General features: G+C 37.2%; 1 protein-coding gene across 1 annotated transcript; it reads left to right on the top strand.

Moving 5' to 3' along the window:
- Window positions 1–461: 461 nt before the first annotated feature.
- Window positions 462–18,140, top strand: CJD1 (Chloroplast J-like domain 1). Its single transcript, XM_086582426.1, has 10 exons — window positions 462–640; window positions 943–1,039; window positions 1,138–1,242; window positions 1,350–1,427; window positions 2,642–2,697; window positions 3,275–3,332; window positions 16,480–16,605; window positions 16,733–16,828; window positions 17,635–17,706; window positions 17,848–18,140. Exons 1-10 carry the CDS (start codon window positions 534–536, stop codon window positions 17,908–17,910), a joined length of 858 nt encoding a protein of 285 aa, XP_086438552.1. The 5' UTR covers window positions 462–533; the 3' UTR covers window positions 17,911–18,140.
- The last annotated feature ends 4,277 nt before the right edge of the window (window positions 18,141–22,417 follow it).

Below are 22,417 nucleotides of genomic sequence, written 5' to 3'. Positions count from 1 at the left end.
TCCACGGGCTTCCCATGTGATCCTCAATGCTCCGAATTGCTCAGTTTTTACCCCTTTTTCTCTAATATTCTATAAAACTATCTTTTTCACTTGTAGAATCATAAAACATGACTTATAAGCACTATTAGTCCACTAAGATGGCTAAACAAGAGGTATATTTTGGGTCGGATATGGCTATATCCGAATCCGAATAATTTCATAGTATCCGAACCCGATTATATCCGAAATTTAATATCCGAACCTGACCCGAACCCGACTAATCCGATCGGATAACACTAAAAATTCAAAAAAAGCCCAAAAATTATATCCGAATCCGACATAACCGAATTTGAATCCGACCCGAATATATAAACGGATATGAAAATCGACCCGAACCGATATATTCGGTAATCGGGTCGGGTCGGATTCGGGTCTACCCGACCCGATTACCTGCCCCTACTTGTAGAGTGTAGACAGTCTCGATAGAGAGAAGCAGATTTGAATCCTTACTTTTTTCGACTCCTTACTTTTTTTATAACCTTAAAAGAATAAGAATGGCGTTGACAATTTCGAACGTGTTACAATGCCCTAAACCGCACTTGTCTCAAATAAATTGTTTCAAAGGAAAGTCTGCTTCAAATGTTAGCTCCTCACGTGTCAGGTAAAAACACTCTCTTCAGAATTTTAATAATTTTTTAGCTCACTTTAAATTACCATCTCAACACTTATATGTGTATGGACATTTGTTTTTTCACTAAAGTTTAATACAATCGTAAAAATTTGAGTGATAAAAAAGTTACAAATTAATTTTTTTATGTTTCAGCGTGTTGGACATTGTATACATTGATTGATGATAAATGTTTTATTATGTATGTTGGTACTCAGAAATAAGTATTATTTATGCTTTGTTTATGACAGGGAGTTTTGAGTGATTGACTATTAGCAGGGTTTTGGACTTTACAGGTTTCCTAGAAGACATGTGCAAAAGCTTAAGGTGATTTGTACTGCTGCGTCTCCTTCGGGAAGTTCTAGTCCAGATGGTGATTCTAACCCGTATGAGGTGAATTTGATAAAAAAAAAACAAAAAAACAAAAAGATATTTACTTGGCATTTGCCTTTTCTTGCTGATACATTTTTATTTTTATAATTTTTTTTAAGGTTCTTGGGGTGAGTCCCGTAGAAGGATTTGATACGATTAAGACAGCGTATTCAAGAAAACGCAAGGAAGCAGAGAGAAGAGGTGATGAAGCAACTGCAAATCGTGTAAGTTAGGTTGGGTTTAATGCTTCAGTGTAGTCTATCGATTTGCATTTTGTAAGTACAAATGTTGATTTGATTTTAAGATTTTTAGGTACATTTGTCTTTTCCAGATAGAAAGAGCATATGATAAAGTTATGATGGCACAACTAACAAATCGAAAGAAGGGGCTTACCTTTGGATCTTTTAAGGTGTTTTCTGACACAAACCTCTGTCATTATTATTATTATTATTATTATTATTTGTTATTTATTATTATTTTTAAATTTGAACTTTTCTAAATAGATGTTTTTGGAGAAGGTTAATGCAAAGCTGAACTTTTCATCAGACTTTCGGGTACCCTTCGGATTAAAAAGTTTGACCTAAAACCGAAAATACAGGGCCTAATTGACAAAAACAGGGTTTCACATTATATATAAGATAAGTGTGGGATTGGTCGAATAGTGAGTACTTCATTTCATCAAATAAAGTACTTCAGTTTATGTAACTCCGTTAAAATCTTGCTTGGCATTTGAGATACTGATGTCATATTGTTTTGTATTGATATTCCTTTCCTCTGGTGCAGACCTTGTTCTCTGCTACATGCTTTTATGACTAGCAACAATCCATTTGTTTTTCTCATGCCAAGTGCGTCTGCGCACTTCTTTTATTTTATTTTCCATTTGTCTATTAGGTCTTTGTTTTTGGAATTGGTTTGTGTTGTAGATCAAATCTTCTATTTCTTTGGTGAAGTCGTTATGTACATCAGTACATGTGAGATGTTTTTTTCTTTTAATATTTTGAATTGTTTTATGGGGTATGATATTCTATTTAATGGAATCTGCTCTAGGATCGCTGGTGCCTCCCAGCCTTCTTAAGCAACTCCAAAGAGAAAGGCTGTATTGGTGCTACTAATCATTTTTTTAAAGAACTCCAGTCTTCTTGAGTACTTGCTATTGTTATTTCCTAAGTTACATTGACACGGACACGTGTGTCCGTATCTGACACGGCGAAATATCAAAAACTAAGTTATAACACACACAATATGTGTCTGTGTGTGTCCGATGTAACACAGGTTATTTTGTACTTTGTTTAATTTGAAGTTCCAAACCTTATGGTTGCTGGGTTTGAAGACTATATATTGGGATTTTCGATAGTATGGTTTATTCATCATTTCTTGTTAAACTTGGACGTAGGAATCATCTAAATCGCTGGTCGTGGTTGGGTAAGAATTTCAGGGGTATTTGATAATGCTGTTCTTTATCTTCTTTTCTGGTTTTGTTATTTGTCCTGAAGATTTAGCCCCCCATATGTAGTAACTTATCTCTTCTAGGAATCATATCAGGTGCTATTATTACAATAATTTTTATGATATATCCTAGCTTTTGATTTTGGTTGATATAATATTTGGATGATTGTGATACAGGTCTCAAAAGACATCAAGTATGCTGACAAGCAGCCAATTGTACCCTGGGGACCAAGGTATGTGTTGAACCCCGTGTCTTATATGCATGTGTGTGTATCAGTTGGCGACTTGATTTCAACAATTGTATGAGAAATTAACATTATTTACCATAGGATGAAAGTCTAAATTTTACACTGAAACTCAACTTTCTATGTGGCATTGGGTGTGAATAGAACCAAAACATAATTTAAAAAGTTTCTGACTGATTGATTAAGATGGAGGTCAAGAACACAATGCAGAACTGCAGACGCACTATGTTCATTGGATCGAAGAGGAACAAATGGGCCCCTTGGATATTTTATAGAAACAGTTTAACAATGAGTCAATGATGTGTGTCAGCTTTGAAAAAGGGTGTCCATTGCCTTCATACTGACCAAAATAACCAGATAATCTGGTACACAATCCGACCAAAGAGTGTTTCCATGTATTTAAACACAGGTATAATTGAGGTTTTCAACTCGGAGGGTTCCTAAAAAATGGGTGTCCTTGTTCTATACAAAAGAAGGGTCTACCTACTTAATGTTCCTACACATCCTCGCTATTCACATCAGCATGGTGATACTTTTGTTTTATAGTTTTACTTTTTGGTTGCAGGTTTACCAAGTCCAATGAACAAGACATGCGCATTAACTTGGGAATCTCTGCTCTATTTGTAAGCAATCAACATCACTTTGAAAATTTAAGTTATTATTTAGTTAGTTACCACAAATCATGGTTAGACTACAAATATCATCCACTTGACTTCAAAGATGTCTATCATTCTTTTCCATATAATCATGTCTTACTTTTTCATTTTATCTATGTTATTTATTTTCCTGACTGTGCACAAGTATGTTTGGTTTGTCAACACTAGCTAGGTCGAAGAATAAATTTGGCCATAGGACTTGTCGAAACTAAATATCGTAAGTATCATAATTGAGAGTTAAAATCTAATCAGGAAGAGGGGGTAGTAGACATGCCTTTCACCTCTAGCTAAACTACCTTAGCAAGGCACTAATGTGAGCTCTACAATCCAAGAGCTAGCATCACTCTCCATAAGCCTAATCACAGTACAGTGGTGTGCCTTAAATAGTCATCCAGTCGGTCCCTTTCCTCTCAAATATCCTCTTAGTCAATTCCTTCCATAATGCCCATATAATTTCTGTTGAGAATTGCAAATGACAACAAATTACCAATAGAAAAGCATGGAATAAGGTTGGATTTCAAAGATTGTCACTAAGTAAGTTTAGACACTTACAATGTCAAAATCGATGTGTGGTAGAAGACTTAATATGGAAAAACCATTTCCACTGGTAACATTCACAACAATCTTTTTTCCTTTCATATCTTGCTATACAGAGAACTTCGTTTTCCAGGAGATTTGAGTCCAAAACCAGTGCTTATGATCTTTTTCTTTCGGGAAATTAGTGACTTTAATTTGTAGTTGTGTTTTTTTGTTTGATTGCACTACTTGGTTTTATAAATCAGCGTGCTTCCTGATTGGGGAATTTCTATCACCAAAAAGAATCTTTATAGAACGTTTTTTTTACAAGAGCTTCTAGCTCAATTGGTTGTGTACCCCTCTCCTCATGGTAGAGGTTGCAAGTTTGAATTCCGTTGGTTGGGGTTTCTTTCTTGTGTAATTATGTGATGGGCCTTTGGGCCGGCCAGGTGAGCCTTCGGGCTAGTGACAGGGTGCTGCTACGATAGGTGGACCACGGAGCGAAAGCAAGCCTTCATAGACAAGGTGGAGACGGTTGGGTCTACACAAAATGGAGCATCGGCAAGAGCCTTCGGGCTAGGTTCCCTTCGGGGTTGATGAGTCTTCGGGCAATGTAAGCCTTTGGGGTTGATGAGCCTACGGGCTAGGGTCCTTCAATCTTTATAGAATGTAGCTATGTGCAAACCTGATTTTCTTCTCTGGGTCTGTTCTTGTGAATAACCATCAGCAAGATAGGGTCAACCAGTTCTAAGAATTTCGATACATGTAGGGGATAAATATCTACTATTTCATCTGGTACTATAGGTGAAACGCCCATATTAGGTTTGGCCTCATTTCGTGTCACATAGGTTCGAGAATATGCATTAATTCCATGAACTCACCTTGAAGACATCATGATTGAAGTTACATTGAGCTCGCGGATGGTGTCAATTTCATCTAATCACATCTAAGGTACGTATGGCTTAGATGACCTTAGGTTTTTGGAGAAGTATTTATTTTCCTTGAACCTAAAGATTTTTTATTCTAAATAAAATATGTCCTGCTGTGTTGGTTCTAAAGTTACATGGGTTTAAAAGTAATTTCATAGTAAAATAGTAGTGGGCTTTGGAAACGTGTTTTTTTTTTGGAAAAACAGAACGTGGGTTAAATTGAGAAAACCAACTTGGTTTTCAGGAAGTTTTTAAGGAGAACGTGAACAGTGGTTTTACTGACGGTTTTTTTTTCCTGAAAAAATTGTTCTCCGAATCTCTTGATATTTGATGAGATATTTGCATTACTGATTTTGATTGATTTTCATATCTCTTCAAATTGTGTTTTGAATCAAGTTTGTTTGATAAAAGAAATACTTCTCCACTTCTTACAAATCGACTTCTTGTTGCGAGAACTCGTGGTCTATTTGTTGTGAAGAATTCTTCCCAATACTTTAAATTCAATTTGTGATTCCTGTGAGAGGAGGATTGTTCTTTCACCTGCGAGAGGGGAAAGACTTGGGGACTTCGAGCATTACGTTGAGGAAAGAAGATGGTGAGTTCATGATTGAGATAATGCATTTCTCATTGTGAGTATCTTCGATTCTATACATGTAAAACTTGAAGTTTTGTTCTAGTGTTTTTTCCATTACCTGAGATAGGTAGTGGCGTGGGTTTTTCCTTGTGAGGGGGTTTTTTGCCACGTAAAATATCATTTCATTGTGTTCTATCCTTTTTAGTTATTGCAATTTTAGTTTAATTTTTATTGCAATTAGTTGATCAAATTAATTAAAATCTACTGCAAGTCTACCGAGGGAATTTCAATTGGTATTGGAGCCAAACCACTTGTGAGGGTTTTACGACCTAAGTGGTGATCCTAATTCCCCGGGAGAATTTTCAATGGATTCCGATAAGTTTGGTACTGCCAATAAGCCTCCCTTGTTTGATGGGACGAACTTTCCTTATTGGATAGCTCGTATGGAAGCTTTTCTTCAAGCCCTAGGAGTAGATGTTTGGTTAGCAGTTGAAGAAGGTTGGAATCCTCCAACTGAACCTGTAGGTTCAGGTGCCGCTGCTGTGATTTCTCCTAAACCTAGAAACAATTGGAATGATACTGAGAAACAATTGTCTGTTTATAACAGTAAGGGTCTTAGTGCTATTTTCATGGCCTTGAATCCCAATGAGTTTAGGTGTGTCTCAGCTTGCAAAACCTCGAAAGAGGCATGGGATAAGCTTATGATTGCTCATGAAGGCGATGGTCATGTTAAAGAGAGTAAGCTTGAGTTGCTTACCACCAAATTTGAGACCATGAAAATGGATGGCAATGAGTCGTTTGATGATTTTTTTATTCGTTTACAAGATATCATAAATTCTAGCCAGGCTTTGGGTTTAGTGTATAATGATGTTCAAGTAGTTTGCAAAATCTTGAGGTCATTGCCTAAGAGTTTCAGGTCTCGCAAAGATGTTATTCAAGAGGCACATGACATCAAGTCCATGTCTATGGAAACCCTTGCAGGTAAGTTGCGAACTTTTGAACTTGAGCTTGAGTTGGAAAATCCTCAAAAGAATAAAAATTTAGCGTTCAAGTGCTCAAATTGTGATTCTTGTTCTTTTAAGGATGTTGCTAATGTAGAATTGACTCATGACACTGACTCTTTTGATACTAGGGTATGCCCGTGCCGTACGGCACTGATATAGAGTCGCTTGCCACACTAACTCTGTAGAAGCAGTCTAAACTTGAAACCACCCCCCCCCCAGTTTGATTGTATTATATTGGCTATTGTTCCATTCAAGGTCAAGAATGATTATTAGGCTGAGAAACTCGACATGACACTAACTTGAACCACCTCAGGGGTAATTTGGACAGAACCTCCCCATTATTTGACGACTTTCCAATGTTTTGGATCCTGTTAAAAGGCTGCACAGACAGTTCTCATTCAATAAATCCGGTAGTGATTTGCACAGAACCTCTAAACTCATTCATCTAAATGGACTTAAACATAGAAGAGCACCAATTAAAGCAAATGAAATAATAACAATATGTCAGACTTCCACCAGTGGTTTGAATGAGGACATCAAAACAGTACCAAAAAGAGCACCCACAAAAGTATGCAAGTACAAAAAAAAAGTAGTGAAAATACAAATAACATTGTTGACAATCATAACTCTTCCATAAACCCCATCCTCATTCGCCAATGTCAAGGTCATTATCGTAAATCCCGAGCCTTGAGGAAACTTCATCAAAGAAGTATGTAATTGTCTGTTTTAAATTCATTAAATAGAGAGTAGGAAAGACTATATATACTGAAGGGAAGAAGAAATTGATAATTTAGAAGTGAAACAATAAACGATTGTATTCACTTCTAGACTCTCCTCGTTGAAATCTTATTCTCGTGGGTCCAAATGTGCAAAGCAATGTCTTCTGATAGAGGCGAACGAAGACATAGAAGATGTGAAGTGAAAAAGGTTCATTGCACTCCTGCAAGATGTAGCGCAAAAGTTTTAACGAAGTGGCAACCAAATGTTTTGTGGACTGAGTCCAAGATGATAACTATGGTCATTTCTACAAATACTTAATTTTTCTCAACTTAACCTTTATTAGCAAACTCATATCCTAACTTCTTTTAAGTGTAATATTGGACAAATAACCACCAAATACAATACAAAATGAGGATAAAACTGAGGATATACAATTGATATAGATGGTGAAAATACCTTATTGCCAAAATAGGCCATTGGGGTAGTTCCATAAACGCAACTTTCTGTAACAACACTAATAAATCAAAGAACAAACAATAGCCACTGAAATGCTACCTGCACTAAGATACCTGTAAAAGTACCATAACCAAATCAAAACTCAAATCAATCAAAATTAATATTTTTCAAAAAACCCAAAACCAAAAAATAGAACCCTTAATAAATAAGCAAATAAATACCTGTAACAACACCAGAAGAAGCCCAGACTAAACCTTTACATAGAAGAAAACAAATAATTCATCTTTGGCTAAACGATTTTAAAAGGAACTGAATCTTTACATGGAAAATCAAAGAGACTGAGTTATAAGAGAAGAGATGTTACCTGTTTCACTTTACCTGAGAATCAACAGAGATTACTAAGTTATAGTGATTGGCCAAGGTCCCATCGCCACGGTCATGGATGAAACAAATAAAAACAAATTAAACAACACAATCAGTGGAGAAAGGGCAGGGAAGGAAAAATGAAAAAAAGGAAAATGAGCATACTTGAGAATCAACAAAGATAACTAAGTTTTGAAGATATGAGAATTGAAGTTTCTTTGTTCAGCTAAAGACCATATAAACAGACGTCACCATTTAGTAGGAATTGAAATAGATTTGTACATAACTATAAAATAACTAACCAAGGTGTGCAAACAGTTCTTCAACGCAATACTGACAAAATGTAAATACACTCCCAACTCACAAAACCTACATAATTTGAACGAAGCAATGTGCATAAAAACCTTTGCAGACTATATTTTTCGCAACAGCAGTTGTATGCAAGTTGTGTTGCATTGGTACGGGTACGAGTGTCCGATTTAGACATCGGTACATAGATTCGGACACGGCATGGTCTAAAAAATCAGATTCATGGACACAGCTAAAATTCAATCTAACTTTAAATTTTCTTATTAAAGAAATTATATGACAAGAAGATAAGTAAAGTTTTGTATTTACAGGATTTCAATTCTAGTATTTTATCTATCTTATTTAAGGTACATTATCATCCCTGTCTTCATCTAGAAGTATCGGTGTTGTATCTGAGTCGTGTGTCCGTGTCAGCCATGCCAAAACAGGACTCGGCACAAAGGAAAAAAAATAAACAAGCAGACTATAATTTTCAGTTCAGACAAGAGAGGTGCAATCACTGCAGTAACATTTGATTGAATGAAACTCATTTGTTGATAATCTCTACACCTCAGTTATAACTTAGTCATATTGGTCGCATTTCACTTCTTCTCTATCCCCCTATTCATCGTCTACATGATAGGTCATATGCAAAGGAATTGGTTTATTAATGCAAGTATGAGGAGGTCCACAAGAGAGTGTACCCTCGCAGAAAGTCACAATGTGTAGTTTCTAGAACCAATATACATACTTGAATTTGTATTGATTCCTCAGGCGTCAGGAGCATTGGTTTTCCATCGACAGGTGACTAAAATTCAAAAAGAAATATTAGTAATATAAGTATCAATGAGACAATTAAATCAAGTAACATATAAAAATCATACAAATTACAAGAAAGACAGCCAACACGTGACAGCCTCTATAGGAGAAGTAGAACACAAAGTGAAAAGGGGTCGTGCTAACTCTCTTATGTGAGACGTGGTATATTAAATTTACTAACACGTAAATTACATTATGTAAAATATAAGCAAATATAAGCAAGCCTATATGGAGGATATAGTTTGATACCTCTTCAACGTACTAATTTGGGAGAATTTTCAAATTAAAAAGCAGATACACATCAAGTACGTAATAGCAACAATAAAACAGAGTGAACAGACATATAAATGGCAAACAAAAAGGTTTACCTGAAACGTTACACCCTGTTCAGTAATGTCCGCTAAATGCAACAAAGAGACCTAGAAAAGTACAAAGAAGCATTTGTTTAACAAGTGGGGAGTATACTTAACATAATGCCAAATTGCCAATATGGTAAAAATAAGAGTAATGGGTGAGATGATTCTGATATTGACGATTCCCAAGATTTTGTTTCTGCTAATTATGTTGCTTTTATGACTAGTCTTGGTAGTCACTTTGAGGATGTTGATAGAGTTAGTATGTCTAGTAGCCATGATGATGTTGAAGATGACTCTATTGTTGCTACAAAGGATTGGGCTGAGTTGTATTCCATGGCTGCATCTAAGTGTGTCAAACTTGACAAAGCTAACAAGAGTTTGCTAGTCCAAATTGATACACTTAATGCACAAATTTTGCATGCTGCTGAAGAGTTTTCTACTCAATCTGAATTGTTTGAAAAGGAAAAACAACAACTTCAATCTAAAATTGATTTCCTCCAGGTTGAGCATAATGTTGTTGAGGAGAGATATAAATCAGCTTTGACTTCTCTTGAGAAATCCAAAGCTGACTTAGTCTCTACTCAACACAAGCTCGAGGTTTTCAGTAATGGTTCAAAACAGCTTGACCAGATGCTTGGTGTAGGCAAACCAAATGCTGATAAAAGGGGTTTGGGATATATTGAGAAAACTAGTACATCGTCTAATCCCTCTTCTATCACCACTTTTGTGAAAGCAAAAAATCCAATAGTTTTGCCCTCACCAAACACTAAGAATAAGAATAATGTTGTTGAAATTCCTTCACAAAAGCCTTTTGTTAAGCTAAAATTTTCTTCTGGTAAAAGGATTTTTACTTGTTATGCTTGTGGTAGGAAGGGGCATCTTACTTCATACTGTTGGGGCAATTTTTATAATTATCAAGATCCATATTCTTATGAAAATGGTTATTGGTCTCCGTTTGTGCCTTTTCAACAGCATGTATATCCTTATTATTGGTCTCCTTCACATGCTAAGACTAAGTCGATTTGGAATAAGAATAAGAGGACGACCAAAAAGAGGAGTGTGAATCAAGCATCACCTCTCATGCAACCTGCCCCACCACGTGTTAAGAATCGTGTTTCTGCACAATCTTATAAGGCAGTTTGGGTGAGGAGAGATGATATTGGTCCACAATTAAAGGGCAATGTTGCTGATACTGTTCTTCATGCTTCTAGGAAGTCCACTCGGTGGTATTTAGATAGTGGATGCTCACATCATATGACTGGTGATTCTACAAAGTTTCACAACTTAATTCCATTCAAAGGAGGTAATGTCACTTTTGGCGACGGTAGTCACTCACAAGTCATAGGCAAAGGCACCATTAATGGCCTTGGGATTACTACAGATCAACAAGTTCTTCTTGTTAAAGGTTTGAAAGCTAATCTCATTAGTATTAGCCAACTTTGTGACAATGGTCATATTGTCAGTTTTCAAAAAGATAAATGCATTATTTCAAACTCTAGTGGACAGTGTGTGATCACAGGAACAAGAACTGCTGATAATTGTTATGCAATTTATCACGAGCCCTTGTCAAATAGGTGCAATGTAGCTAAACTAGATGAGGTTCAGTTGTGGCATCAACGTTTGGGACACATCAATTTCAAGGATCTGGATAAGATCACTAGAAATGAGTTGGTTAGAGGAGTCCCAAGCTTGGTAGGCTGAGAGATGTTGTTTGTGGACCTTGCCAGATAGGTAAACAAATTAGAAACCCACACAAGAAAGTCACGCATGCTACCACCACTCTGCCCTTGGAATCATGGGTCCAATGCACACTGCTAGTTTAGGGGGTAAGCGGTATATTCTGGTTATGATAGATGACTTTACTTGTTTCACATGGGTTGCTTTTCTTAGAGAAAAGTCTGACACCTTTCTTGAGTTTCAAGGTATTTGTTTGAGAATTCAGAATGAAAAGGACACTCAAATCACACACATACGTAGTGATTGTGGTGGTGAGTTCAAAGAAACTGGTGTGATTGAGTATTGCATTGCAAATGGCACTTGGCAAGAGTTTTCTGCACCCAGTATGCCTCAACAGAATGGGGTGGCTGAGAGGAAGAACCGAGTTCTTCAAGACATGGTCTGAGTTATGCTACCTAACAAAGGTCTTGCTAAAGATTTTTGGGCGGAGGCTGTCCACACTGCTTGTTACATTATTAACAGAGTTTACCTTCGCCCTGGCACTTTGAACACAACTTATGAGCTTTGGTATGGAAAGAAACCTAATGTTCAATACTTTCGTATCTTTGGTAGTCCTTGCTATGTGTGTAGAGATCACGAAAATCTCTCGAAATTTGACACCCGAGGTGATAAAGGTATTTTACTTGGGTATTCTTCTAATAGTCGTGCTTTTAGAGTTTACAATGAGCGCACTTACACTATTATGGAGTTGTATAATGTTGTTGTTGATGATACTCTTGTGCTTGCTCCGTGTAATGATGCTATTGTAGATGATGGTGTCTTTGATATGAGTCCGTCTACATCTGTCTTTGTACCTCCGTCTAGTGCGCCTGCTGCTGCCACATCTAGTAGTAGTACACCTAGTCATGATTCTCAGACTCACATGAACTCTAGTATTTTGGATTCTCCTCCCAGTAGTGTGCTCACTAGTCCCAAGTCACTAGTTCTACACATGCTACACCTGTTGGGGTTGCTGCCCCTTTGGTTTCTTTTGACCATGCCTCAACCAGGGTCCAACAACACCATTCAGTTGGTGATGTCCTTGGTGATTTGAATGCTGATTTGCAGACTAGGAGCAAAATAAAAAATACTGTTCATTATGTTTGCTATGTTTCTTTAATAGAACCCAAAAATGTTACTGAAGCTCTTAATGACGAAGATTGGATTCTTGCAATGCAGGAAGAACTAGGTCAGTTTGTCCGTAGCGATGTTTGGTACTTGGTTCCTAGGCCTTTGGATGTTAATGTTATTGGTACTAAGTGAATTTTCAAAAATAAAACTGACGAGTTTGGTACCATAGTCAGAAATAAGGCCAGGTTGGTTGCTCAGGGGTACACCCATGTTGAGGGTATTGATTTTGATGAGACCTTTGCTCCTGTTACTAGGCTAGAGTAGAAGCATAATTGGCAGCTTACTGTATCTGACGGCGAGTCGTCCTGACATTGCTTTCAGTGTTGGTGCTTGTGCTCGATATCAGGCTAAACCTAAAGAGTCACACTTAGTTGCTGTAAAACGCATTATTCGTTATGTGTTTGGGAATTTGGATTATGGTCTTTGGTACCTTACTGAGACTAATTCTGAGATAGCTGGGTACTCTGATGCAGATTGGGTGGGAAATGTTGATGAGAGAAAAAGCACATCAGGTGGGTATTTTTATGTTGGGAATAGTCTTGTTGTGTGGCAAAGTAAAAAACAGAATTCCATTTCCCTGTCCACAGCCGAAGCTGAGTATATAGCAGCTGGAAGTCGTTGTGCTCAACTTCTTTGGATGAAACAGATGCTTCATGACTATGGGATTCAGCAAGAAACCATGACAATTTTCGGTGATAACACTAGTGCCATAAACATAACAAAGAACCCTGTTCAACACTCTAGGACTAAGCATATAGACATTCGTCATCATTTCATTCATGAGTTAGTTGAACAAAAGGAGATTAGTGTGGAGTATGTCAAAACTGAAAAACAGCTAGCCGATCTGTTTACCAAGCCTTTAGATTCCCTTAGGTTTGAATCCCTTAGGACGTCTATTGGTCTTTGTGTCATTGATTGAAACTCCTTCACAGAATCGTACCTAGTTGCCTATAGTTCTTTTTGTCTCCATGGTTCCAACTCTGAACTAGTTTATGTTCCTTACATTGTTTGTCAGTCTTCTGTTCATTCTTGGTCACAGCATGTTCAACACTTGTTTTGTTAGGCATCTTTTGTGTACCAGATCTATAGTTAATATTTTTGTTCATTTGACACACTGGTTAATTGATCATGCCTAGCCATTGCACCAACATAAAAAAGAAAAATGTATATATATATATATATATATATATATATATATATATATATATATATATATATATATATATATATATATATATATATATTTGCTTGGTGTACCCATGACGTGATGGTATTTTTGTGCTTAGGTTATTTTTCAATGCTTTATATTGATGATTTTATGCCATCTGCTTTGTATAAGCGGGATTCATTTTTAAATTAAAAATCATCCGATACATTGATTTTTGGAGTCTGCTGAGGGTATCTTGCGTAGTTCTATCATAGTTAGGATCCATGTTTCACGCCCAACACACTCGTCCACATTTTTTGATGCTTGGTCTAAACTAAGTATTGTGTTTTGTCTATCATCTTCTGCTTAGCATATAGCATGGTTCACGATGATAATGATAAGTTTGAGCCGGAAAAGAAAAAAAAAAAAGTGTACAACTAAGGAAACCGGTTGTAGTACATGTTGCAAAACAGTGCAAAAAGATGCAGTCAAAGCCATGCCACCTCAAAAACAGAAGTAGGTCAAACGCACAAAAAGAAAAATGGCTCAAGTGTTAAGACCTTGTATCCATGACATTTTCTAAACTTTAGTTGGTATGCTAAACACTTCTTAGCTAACACCAATCATCACTTTGTGTGGATCGAGGATTTCCTGTGCACCTACATGATTCTCACTACGTGTGAACTTATGCGTGATTTGTTTATGAGTAATGGAGACTTCAATGTCTTTTATGATTCCATTTTACATTGAATCTCGCCTATATGATGTGATTTGTATAGTCTTTTCAATACTTAGTATTGAACTTTCAACTTTGTCGATCATATCTCCTGGTTGGGTTAACTGGCTTTGACACTTATGCATAATTCTTTGATTTTATCTTTTATTTAAGGCTTGCATGATCATTCCCCAATATGTTATATGACCATTACTATTTTCATAGCTCTCTCTCAAATATGATGCATCTATAGACTGAACTTGCATTGAATCACTTTTCATTTTTTTGTTTCAATGCATTCACTTTGTCTGAACACATTACTACTTGGTTTAGTAATGAAGAATACAAATCTCGATTTTATTGGGCATTGAGTACGGTTTGTGCTGTGTTTTTTTTTGTGTGGTATTGAGTGTACATGTCCGCACAGTTTTCTGCCCCCAGACACCCCCACACTTGTTGATAACATGGTTTTCTGCTACCGAATGTGTGGTTTCCTGCAGCATGCTTATTCCATAATTTTTGCTGTGTAAATGTTTTATGTGGTCATGGACTAGTTTGTAGAATTCTTCACCTGCAGCTACATGTTTTGTTTGTTCATGGTTCTATTAGTGAGGGGGAGTTCTGATTCTTGTGAGCTGAACATGCATCCCTACTTGTGTCTTTTACGGGGAGTTCATTTTTCGTTGGCTCAGTCTGATAATGCTTCCGCTACTTATCTTTCACGTTGCATTTGATTGTTTTGTGGTACTTACCTTCACCTTTTGTCCTTTCGTGACAAAAAGGGGGAGATGTATGTGTTTGAGTGTTTATTTTATGTGCAGGTCACTGATCTTATTGTTTCCGGAATTCGGTTCTGTCAAGTATTGATGAAATTGTACTGAAGAACTTGTATGTTTTTTTAAGTCCATGTAATCAAATTTGTCTTTAGGTTGGGAAGTCTGGAGATACTATTTGCTTGCATGCTTTGTGAGGTTTTGTCACGAAATGAGCCAAAAGGGGGAGATTGAAACGCCCATATTAGGTTTGGCCTCATTTCGTGTCACATAGGTTCGAGAATATGCATTAATTTTATGAACTCACCTTGAAGACATCATGATTGAAGTTACATTGAGCTCGCTGATGGTGTCAATTTCATCGAATCACATCTAAGGTATGTATGGCTTAGATGACCTTAGGTTTTTGGAGAAGTATTTATTTTCCTTGAACCTAAAGATTTTTTATTCTAAATAAAATTTGTCCTGCTGTATTGGTTCTAAAGTTGCATGGGTTTAAAAGTAATTTCACAGTAAAATAGTAGTGGGCTTTGGAAACGTGTTTTTTTTTTGGAAAAACAGGACGTGGGTTAAGTTGAGAAAACCAACTTGGTTTTCAGGAAGTTTTTAAGGAGAACGTGAACAGTGGTTTTACTGACAGTTTTTTTTTCTGGAAAAATTGTTCTCCGAATCTCTTGATATTTGATGAGATCTTTGCATTACTGATTTTGATTGATTTTCATATCTCTTCGAATTGTGTTTTGAATCAAGTTTGTTTGATAAAAGAAATACTTCTCCACTTCCTACAAATCGACTTCTTGTTGCGAGAACTCGGGGTCTATTTGTTGTGAAGAATTCTTCCCAATACTTTAAATTCAATTTGTGATTCCTGCGAGAGGAGGATTGTTCTTTCACCTGCGAGAGGGGAAAGACTTGGGGACTTCGAGCATTACGTTGAGGAAAGAAGATGGTGAGTTCATGATTGGGATAATGCATTTCTCATTGTGAGTATCTTCGATTCTATACATGTAAAACTTGAAGTTTTGTTCTAGTGTTTTTTCCATTACCTGAGATAGGTGGTGCGTGGGTTTTTCCCTATGAGGGGGTTTTTTTCCACGTAAAATATCATTTCACTGTGTACTGTCCTTTTTAGTTATTGCAGTTGAAGTTTAATTTTTATTGCAATTAGTTGATCAAATTAATTGAAATCTACTGCAAGTCTACCCAGGGAATTTCAATAGGTATGCCAGTCACTTTTGTTTGGCATTGCAACATGACTAGCATCTTATTCACCTTTGTCTTGTTATTTTTTTGAACTACATTCTAGGTTTTCTCCTTCCTGTAAATGATGAAAATGGGTTAGATTCTATTTTTGAAATCAAGTGCTTCATTTGTATCAAGACTACAGAATTTTTTATACTGTGTTCTATTAGGAAAAATATGAATGTCTCAAATATGACCGAGTGGGGGCACTCAGTCCGGATCTCTTAATAATGTCATAGATTTCCGAGAGAGCAAGTATATTAGCAATCCCTATCTAGACCATTTCCAACAGCAATTATTATTAGTTTTTTAACTTTTTCTCTGTACAATTTACTGGTAAAATAATTTTTCCTTGATTTATGTAGACGGTGTGGATAGTGATCAAACGGAGTGCTGAATGGAAGCCTTTGCAGTTTTTGGCTTTTATATTTGTCTACCGAATATTTGAGAAGTTGAAAGCTTCTGAACCGCAAGTCTCACCCACTTATACTGTGAGTTAGGCTGAGCGCCTGATGCTTTAACATTCACAATCTGTTCCAATGAGTTTAGTTGATTCCCTAATCCTTCTACATAATTACTTTGGTCATTCAGTTCATTTGCAATTTTTATTGGCTACAGGAAGAAGGCGAGGATGACGGCAGAGGATTGCGTATGGGAAAACGCTTACTTCGTTCCCTGGCTCTTGTTTTTGGCTCCATTGCTATTTCATCCGTGGTATGTGCTGTTGCTTTCTGTTTCTCTTTGGTGCTAGAATACCTCCCACACAATGATAGTTTGGTTAGTCTAATGCAGAAGGTTTCCCGCCCCTTTGGTATATTTTTATTGTTGAAACACGACTCGTTCACTGTAGGTCATATGCTCAGACTCATTCAATGTAAGGTCATAGGGTCAGATGATTATCCCGATTGCTTCCAGCATCAAAATTTCATCAAAACTTTTACGTTAACTCTATATCTAATGCTGGCAAGAATGTAGTACATTTTAGTATTGCTTGAATAGTTATTTTTTGGAGCGTCCAACTCAAAACCAATTGGCGATGAATGGAAATGCCCGGGAACTTCTATGCTATACCACAAGGCTTTGAACATCCCATGTGGGACTATACTAAACATCTCAACAGCTATGACAGTTCAGTTATACATTTTCCTCTTTACTAGTGGTCTAATTGTTAGCTAATGTGTTCATTGGTGTCTTTGCCATTTGTATGACCCTCACTAAGCTAAGGGTTATCTCCATTGGAATTTGCAACTTTGAAGCCGTAAAATTATACAAATTCAAGTAAATGAATTATAGACCAGGATTTTCACTGAATTCTAACCCATGGTTAACCCCTAGTTCTCGGTGTTACTTAGACCTTTACTTGTATTGTTACTCTTTCAACAACCATACTTTTTATTCAATTACATAGCTCTTGTCATGAGCCGATTTTTATTCATTGTTATTTCTTTTTTGCTTGCTTATGTTCTACTCTTGTTCTAATACTTGTACCCTTGTTTCTTTTCTACGAATTAAAACAACAGGGTTTTACTTTTATTCTCAACTTGATCGAGTACTTTGGCCAGTACATACCTGTCTTTCTCTACAATAATCAGGTAGCGGTTCATATAAAATTAATGTTGAATATTACAAGCACATCATACACTATTACTGTTCACATGTGTACTAGCCAAGCTTGCATCCTTGTGGATTCTACTTCGTAGTTCTGGATCTGACGAAAAGTTTGTGTGGTACAGGAAATGTTTGTCACTGCTTCAACTGCTGTCATGCTGTACATTATGGCATCGTTTTACAGATGAGCACTGTCTGCGGGCAAACAACTCGGCATATATTTATCGGGAATAGGTTTTCTCTGTTTATATCTGCTCTCAAATTTTGCCAAAATAGAACTCTCCAAATAGAAAACAATGCTTCGTATTTGTTTGTTACTTCGTTATATATGAAATTTTGCAAGTCATTTTCACCATGTGGTGCAATTGGAAGCAGAAATGATGTGCATTTGTCTAATGGGAACCTTTGGATTACTGAACCGTGGTAACTGTGCAAACTTTTAAACTATTTTCAACTAAAATGTTCAATATAACAAAATGACTTTGATTGGATTACTATGGCTTGAATGGGAGCATGAACCTGCTTTAGGAAAGTAAACAGGGCTGCTGATTACATGGCAAAAACTTGTAATAGAACTAATGAGGGTGTGGAATATAGAATAGGGCCTTTGGAAGAAAGGTTAAGTGTAATAGTCCAGCAAGATGCTCAAGGGTATGTATATACAAGAGTTTAAATCAATACAGGTTTGGGTCAGCCTAACCCATTAAAATTTCAAAAAAAAAAAACCCTGCTGTAACTGTATTCACAAAAGCACTATTTCAACTTGCACAGTCAAAAACCCTTTGTGGTGCAATGCTGCAGTAACTAGCCACCGAGATTGGAAATTAAGTTAGTACCTTTAATCAGTGGAGCGAAGATCTTTCATTGTCTTGTCGACTACAACACTGTACACTCCTTAATGAAGTAAAAAAGGAGTCCTGGTCTACAAAATCTTGCAGCAGCAATTGCTCCTTTCGGCCATTGCAGATTTTAGCAGTAACCAGCATAATTGGGAAAGTGGGAAAAATCATTGGCCACCTTCCTCTAGGGTCTAGGCCACATCTACCTCCAGACTCCAGTGGCTGGGTGCTGGTGCTACAGTGCTACTAGTCTACTAGATTGCAAAATAAGTAACCGAGCTTTCAGGATTTTATTAAGCTTACCAAGTGCAACCTCTGCCTTGCATTTTATTATGTCGAGGAAAAGATTAATCATCCCTCCAAAACTCACAAAAATAAGCAGGAAACTCATAATTATCACTAGCATTAATTGAAGGAATACACTTAATTTCATTATTACGATTATTATTATTTTGGCTAATAGTCGAATATCATATACCACTGTACACGAACCAGAGTAATACATATGGCAACTACATAAACAGTGGCATTTACTTTTGCTACTTATTCACTTTTTCTGGAGTTGATACAGTCCGCAATCAGCTCTCACAAAGCATGCATTTTCTTTTAAGTGATTTTTTTATTAGTGAAATGAGAATTGTAGAAATGGGGGTGGTGAAGTAGGTATTTTTTACCACAAATTTGCTAGAAATTTCTAATTTGTTCTTGGGTAAATGGTCCTATATTGTAGGAAGTTCTTCAGCTCGCTTCATTACACTCGATAGTTCAATTGATTGAGCGACAACGAGGAAGAAGAAGTGGCAGACTGGTGGGTTGACGTGGAAGATGAGGGCATAATCTTTAATATATAGAAAAATGAGGGGTCGAGTGAATAGTGAAGGTGTGTGGACGTAGAGATATTTTGGTCATTTCATATTTTTTTAATTATTTTTAAAATTTTTAAAGAGTAAAATAGTAATTTAACATTTATAAACTTAAAAAAAAAAGTCTGTGAATCCCACGTGCACAGTAGCTAGTAGCAATAAAAAGAGAAATAATTGGGGACAGTACCGATCTTTTAACTATTTTTGATTTTGCTGGATGGACACGTGTCATGTTTTTATTGGGCTGGAAACAAACTAAACATTACCAAAATTGCAGCAAAAATGAACTCCTCACGTGCACATGGATTAATACATCTATACTACATCTATACTACTGCATATTTAAGTGATCCACTCTAAAATGCATGCGTATTAAGTACTACTACACTCTCGGTTAGACCACTTTACAACATATTAGATGCTTTTATTTATTTTCTTATTGACCCTTTAATTCTATTTTTTGTCTTCTGAAAGTTTATATGATCTGGGGTGGTGTTTGGTTCGTCTCCTCTACTCTTTCTCAGCAGGCCTATGCTTCTTGTTTTCACAATCGGCTCTTTTGAGTGTTATAAGAGTCTATTGACAGATCGTTATAACTTTCAAGTCATTAAAGTGCATTTTCTGGTGCAAGAGCCCGTGTCAAAAGCGCGTCGTGAACTAGCTGGAATTCGATTTTGATTCTTATCGAGACCCTTTGGTGAATCTCGGAACTTGACTGGGAAACTTATCCGAGTTTATTTATAACTTAAAATAAATCAGGTTTTGTAACGTGACGCATATAGGGATACCATTTATACTTTGATAGTATACCATTGCATTCAATTCAAGTGACATTATTTTCGAACTTCATTTTCCCGGTAGAGGGATTTGGTTTGGGTCCTGTATTGGGAAACCACAGAATTCGATTGGGCAGTTTCAAGCCCAAGCCCAATAAGAAGTCCAATAGCCATAGCCCAATACACCCCCCACACGCATACCGGTTACCAATTTTTCGACCGTTCTAGCTGGTATCATCTCTCGCGAGTTTGAATCCAAAAAAGCAAAAAAATAAATAAAAATGCATCTTCTCGTTTTGAAACAAATTATATTACAAATTGCATTTGCCCGACAATTTTATTACAAATTACAAATTGTATTGGCAACCACCGAATTCGATTTGGAACAAATTTCATCTTCTCGTTTTGAAATTTATAGCATTGACAAATCTACTAATGTAGCATGCGACAATCCCGACATGAAAGTGGAATTTGTGTTTGGAATTGATCAGGGATATGAAAGTGACCAAAAAACAAAATGAATTTATCAATTTTTTTAGTCCAAGCGACTCGGCTATGTCGCCTAAGAGAGTCCCGAAACGACTTAGCCATGTCGACTTGGAGACTACCCAAACGACCCCGTCATATCGTCTAGCTAAAAACCCAAGAGTTTTGTTTCAAATGACACACGAAGACCATTTGAGTGTACACTGAAACGACATGGCGAGACTGTTTGAGTGTACACTCAAACGACATGGCAAGACCGTTATAGTGTACACTCAAACGATATGGCGAAACCGTTTTGAGTGTATACTCAAACAACATGGCGAAACCGTTTGAGTGTACACTCAAACGACCCGGTGGTTTCAACATGGTGAGACCGGTTGGATTGGTTGTTGGGCTTGGGCCCAATACAAAACATTTTTTAAAAAAAATGACAAACTTGTAATATATATATATATATATATATATATATATATATATATATATATATATATTTTTTTCGGGTTGTACAATGCAATTTCACGAGTGCCCAATTAAATCACCAGGTTTTTGTAAGTTACATTCTTGGCCAATTTTTAGTGGTGAGAACACAAGCAACTAGGATGAAAAAGGAGCTTGTACTGTTGTACAAACTGCTATTCATCACCGAGCTGAGCTCCAATTCTCATTATTTTGTGGATGTAGCTGGAAAGTGTTGTACAGGTAGTTGTATTATTGAATATATGTTTTTTTTTTCTTTTTGTGTCGTGTGTGTGGATTGATAGTTCATCTTTGCCGATTTTTTTGTTTGTTTGTTTTTGGGCATAATGTAGTGACCGGGTAAAGAGAAGTGGGTTAAGACAGCTGGGCTCAGAAGGGGGAGCAACATATCCAAGGAATTCGGGGCGCATAGGATCCTGACCGCGAAACCCTAGATCGCGATGTGGCATATGTATGGCGGATGGGTGACCACGAGATGAAGAGATAGGTGGACGACCCAGATGGGGAGGAAAGAGATATAAGAAGAAGAAGAGAGACGAAAAGGAGGGGGGCTGCATTGTGAGAGAAAGGAGAGGAGAGTGAGAAGTCTAAGAGAGAAAAGAAAAGAGAGAGAGGAAGCTAGAGAAATTGAGCGAGATCAGGTTCATACATTTGGCGCCGTCTGTGGGGAAGACAAAAGCGAGTAAATAGTGGCACCAAAGAGAAAAGTAGGCAGACCCAGGAGGGTGGCGGTGCTGAATCCATCACCAGATCTGGCCCCGGAGGGTGTGATTGATGAAGAGGGAGACCGAAGAGAGGAGCAAGAGGCAGAGGAAACACGACTGATGCGGGAAGAGATTGAGAGACTAAGAGAAGAGAACGACGAGTTGAGAAGAGAGAACGAAAGGGTGGAGGAAGAGAATGGGAAAGAAGAGAACAAGGGATCTGAAGGCGACGGATCTAAAGAAGAGGAGGCTCAGCGAAATCTTGTTGAAAACCCATTAGCTGGCTTGACAATGGAGCAAGTCCAAGAAATAATAGACAATGACAAGGAGGCGAACAGGCAGCAAGCAAAGGGCTATGGAGGAGCGACTAGGCAGGTGGTGGCTGGGTTGAACCGCAACCCACTGGCAGATGACATTTGGACTTCGGAGGCCCCAAAGCGGTTCACTCAGCCTAGGTTCGAGAGATACGATGGCAAGGGAGATCCAGCGGACCACATCCATCATTTCCGGCAACAGATGCCTTTGTGGCAGGAGGCACGGCATGACAACC

This window comes from Coptis chinensis, chromosome 2, assembly GCF_015680905.1.
Source record: "Coptis chinensis isolate HL-2020 chromosome 2, ASM1568090v1, whole genome shotgun sequence".
Taxonomy (NCBI): domain Eukaryota; kingdom Viridiplantae; phylum Streptophyta; class Magnoliopsida; order Ranunculales; family Ranunculaceae; genus Coptis; species Coptis chinensis.
This window is presented reverse-complemented; position numbering and strand designations above follow the sequence as displayed.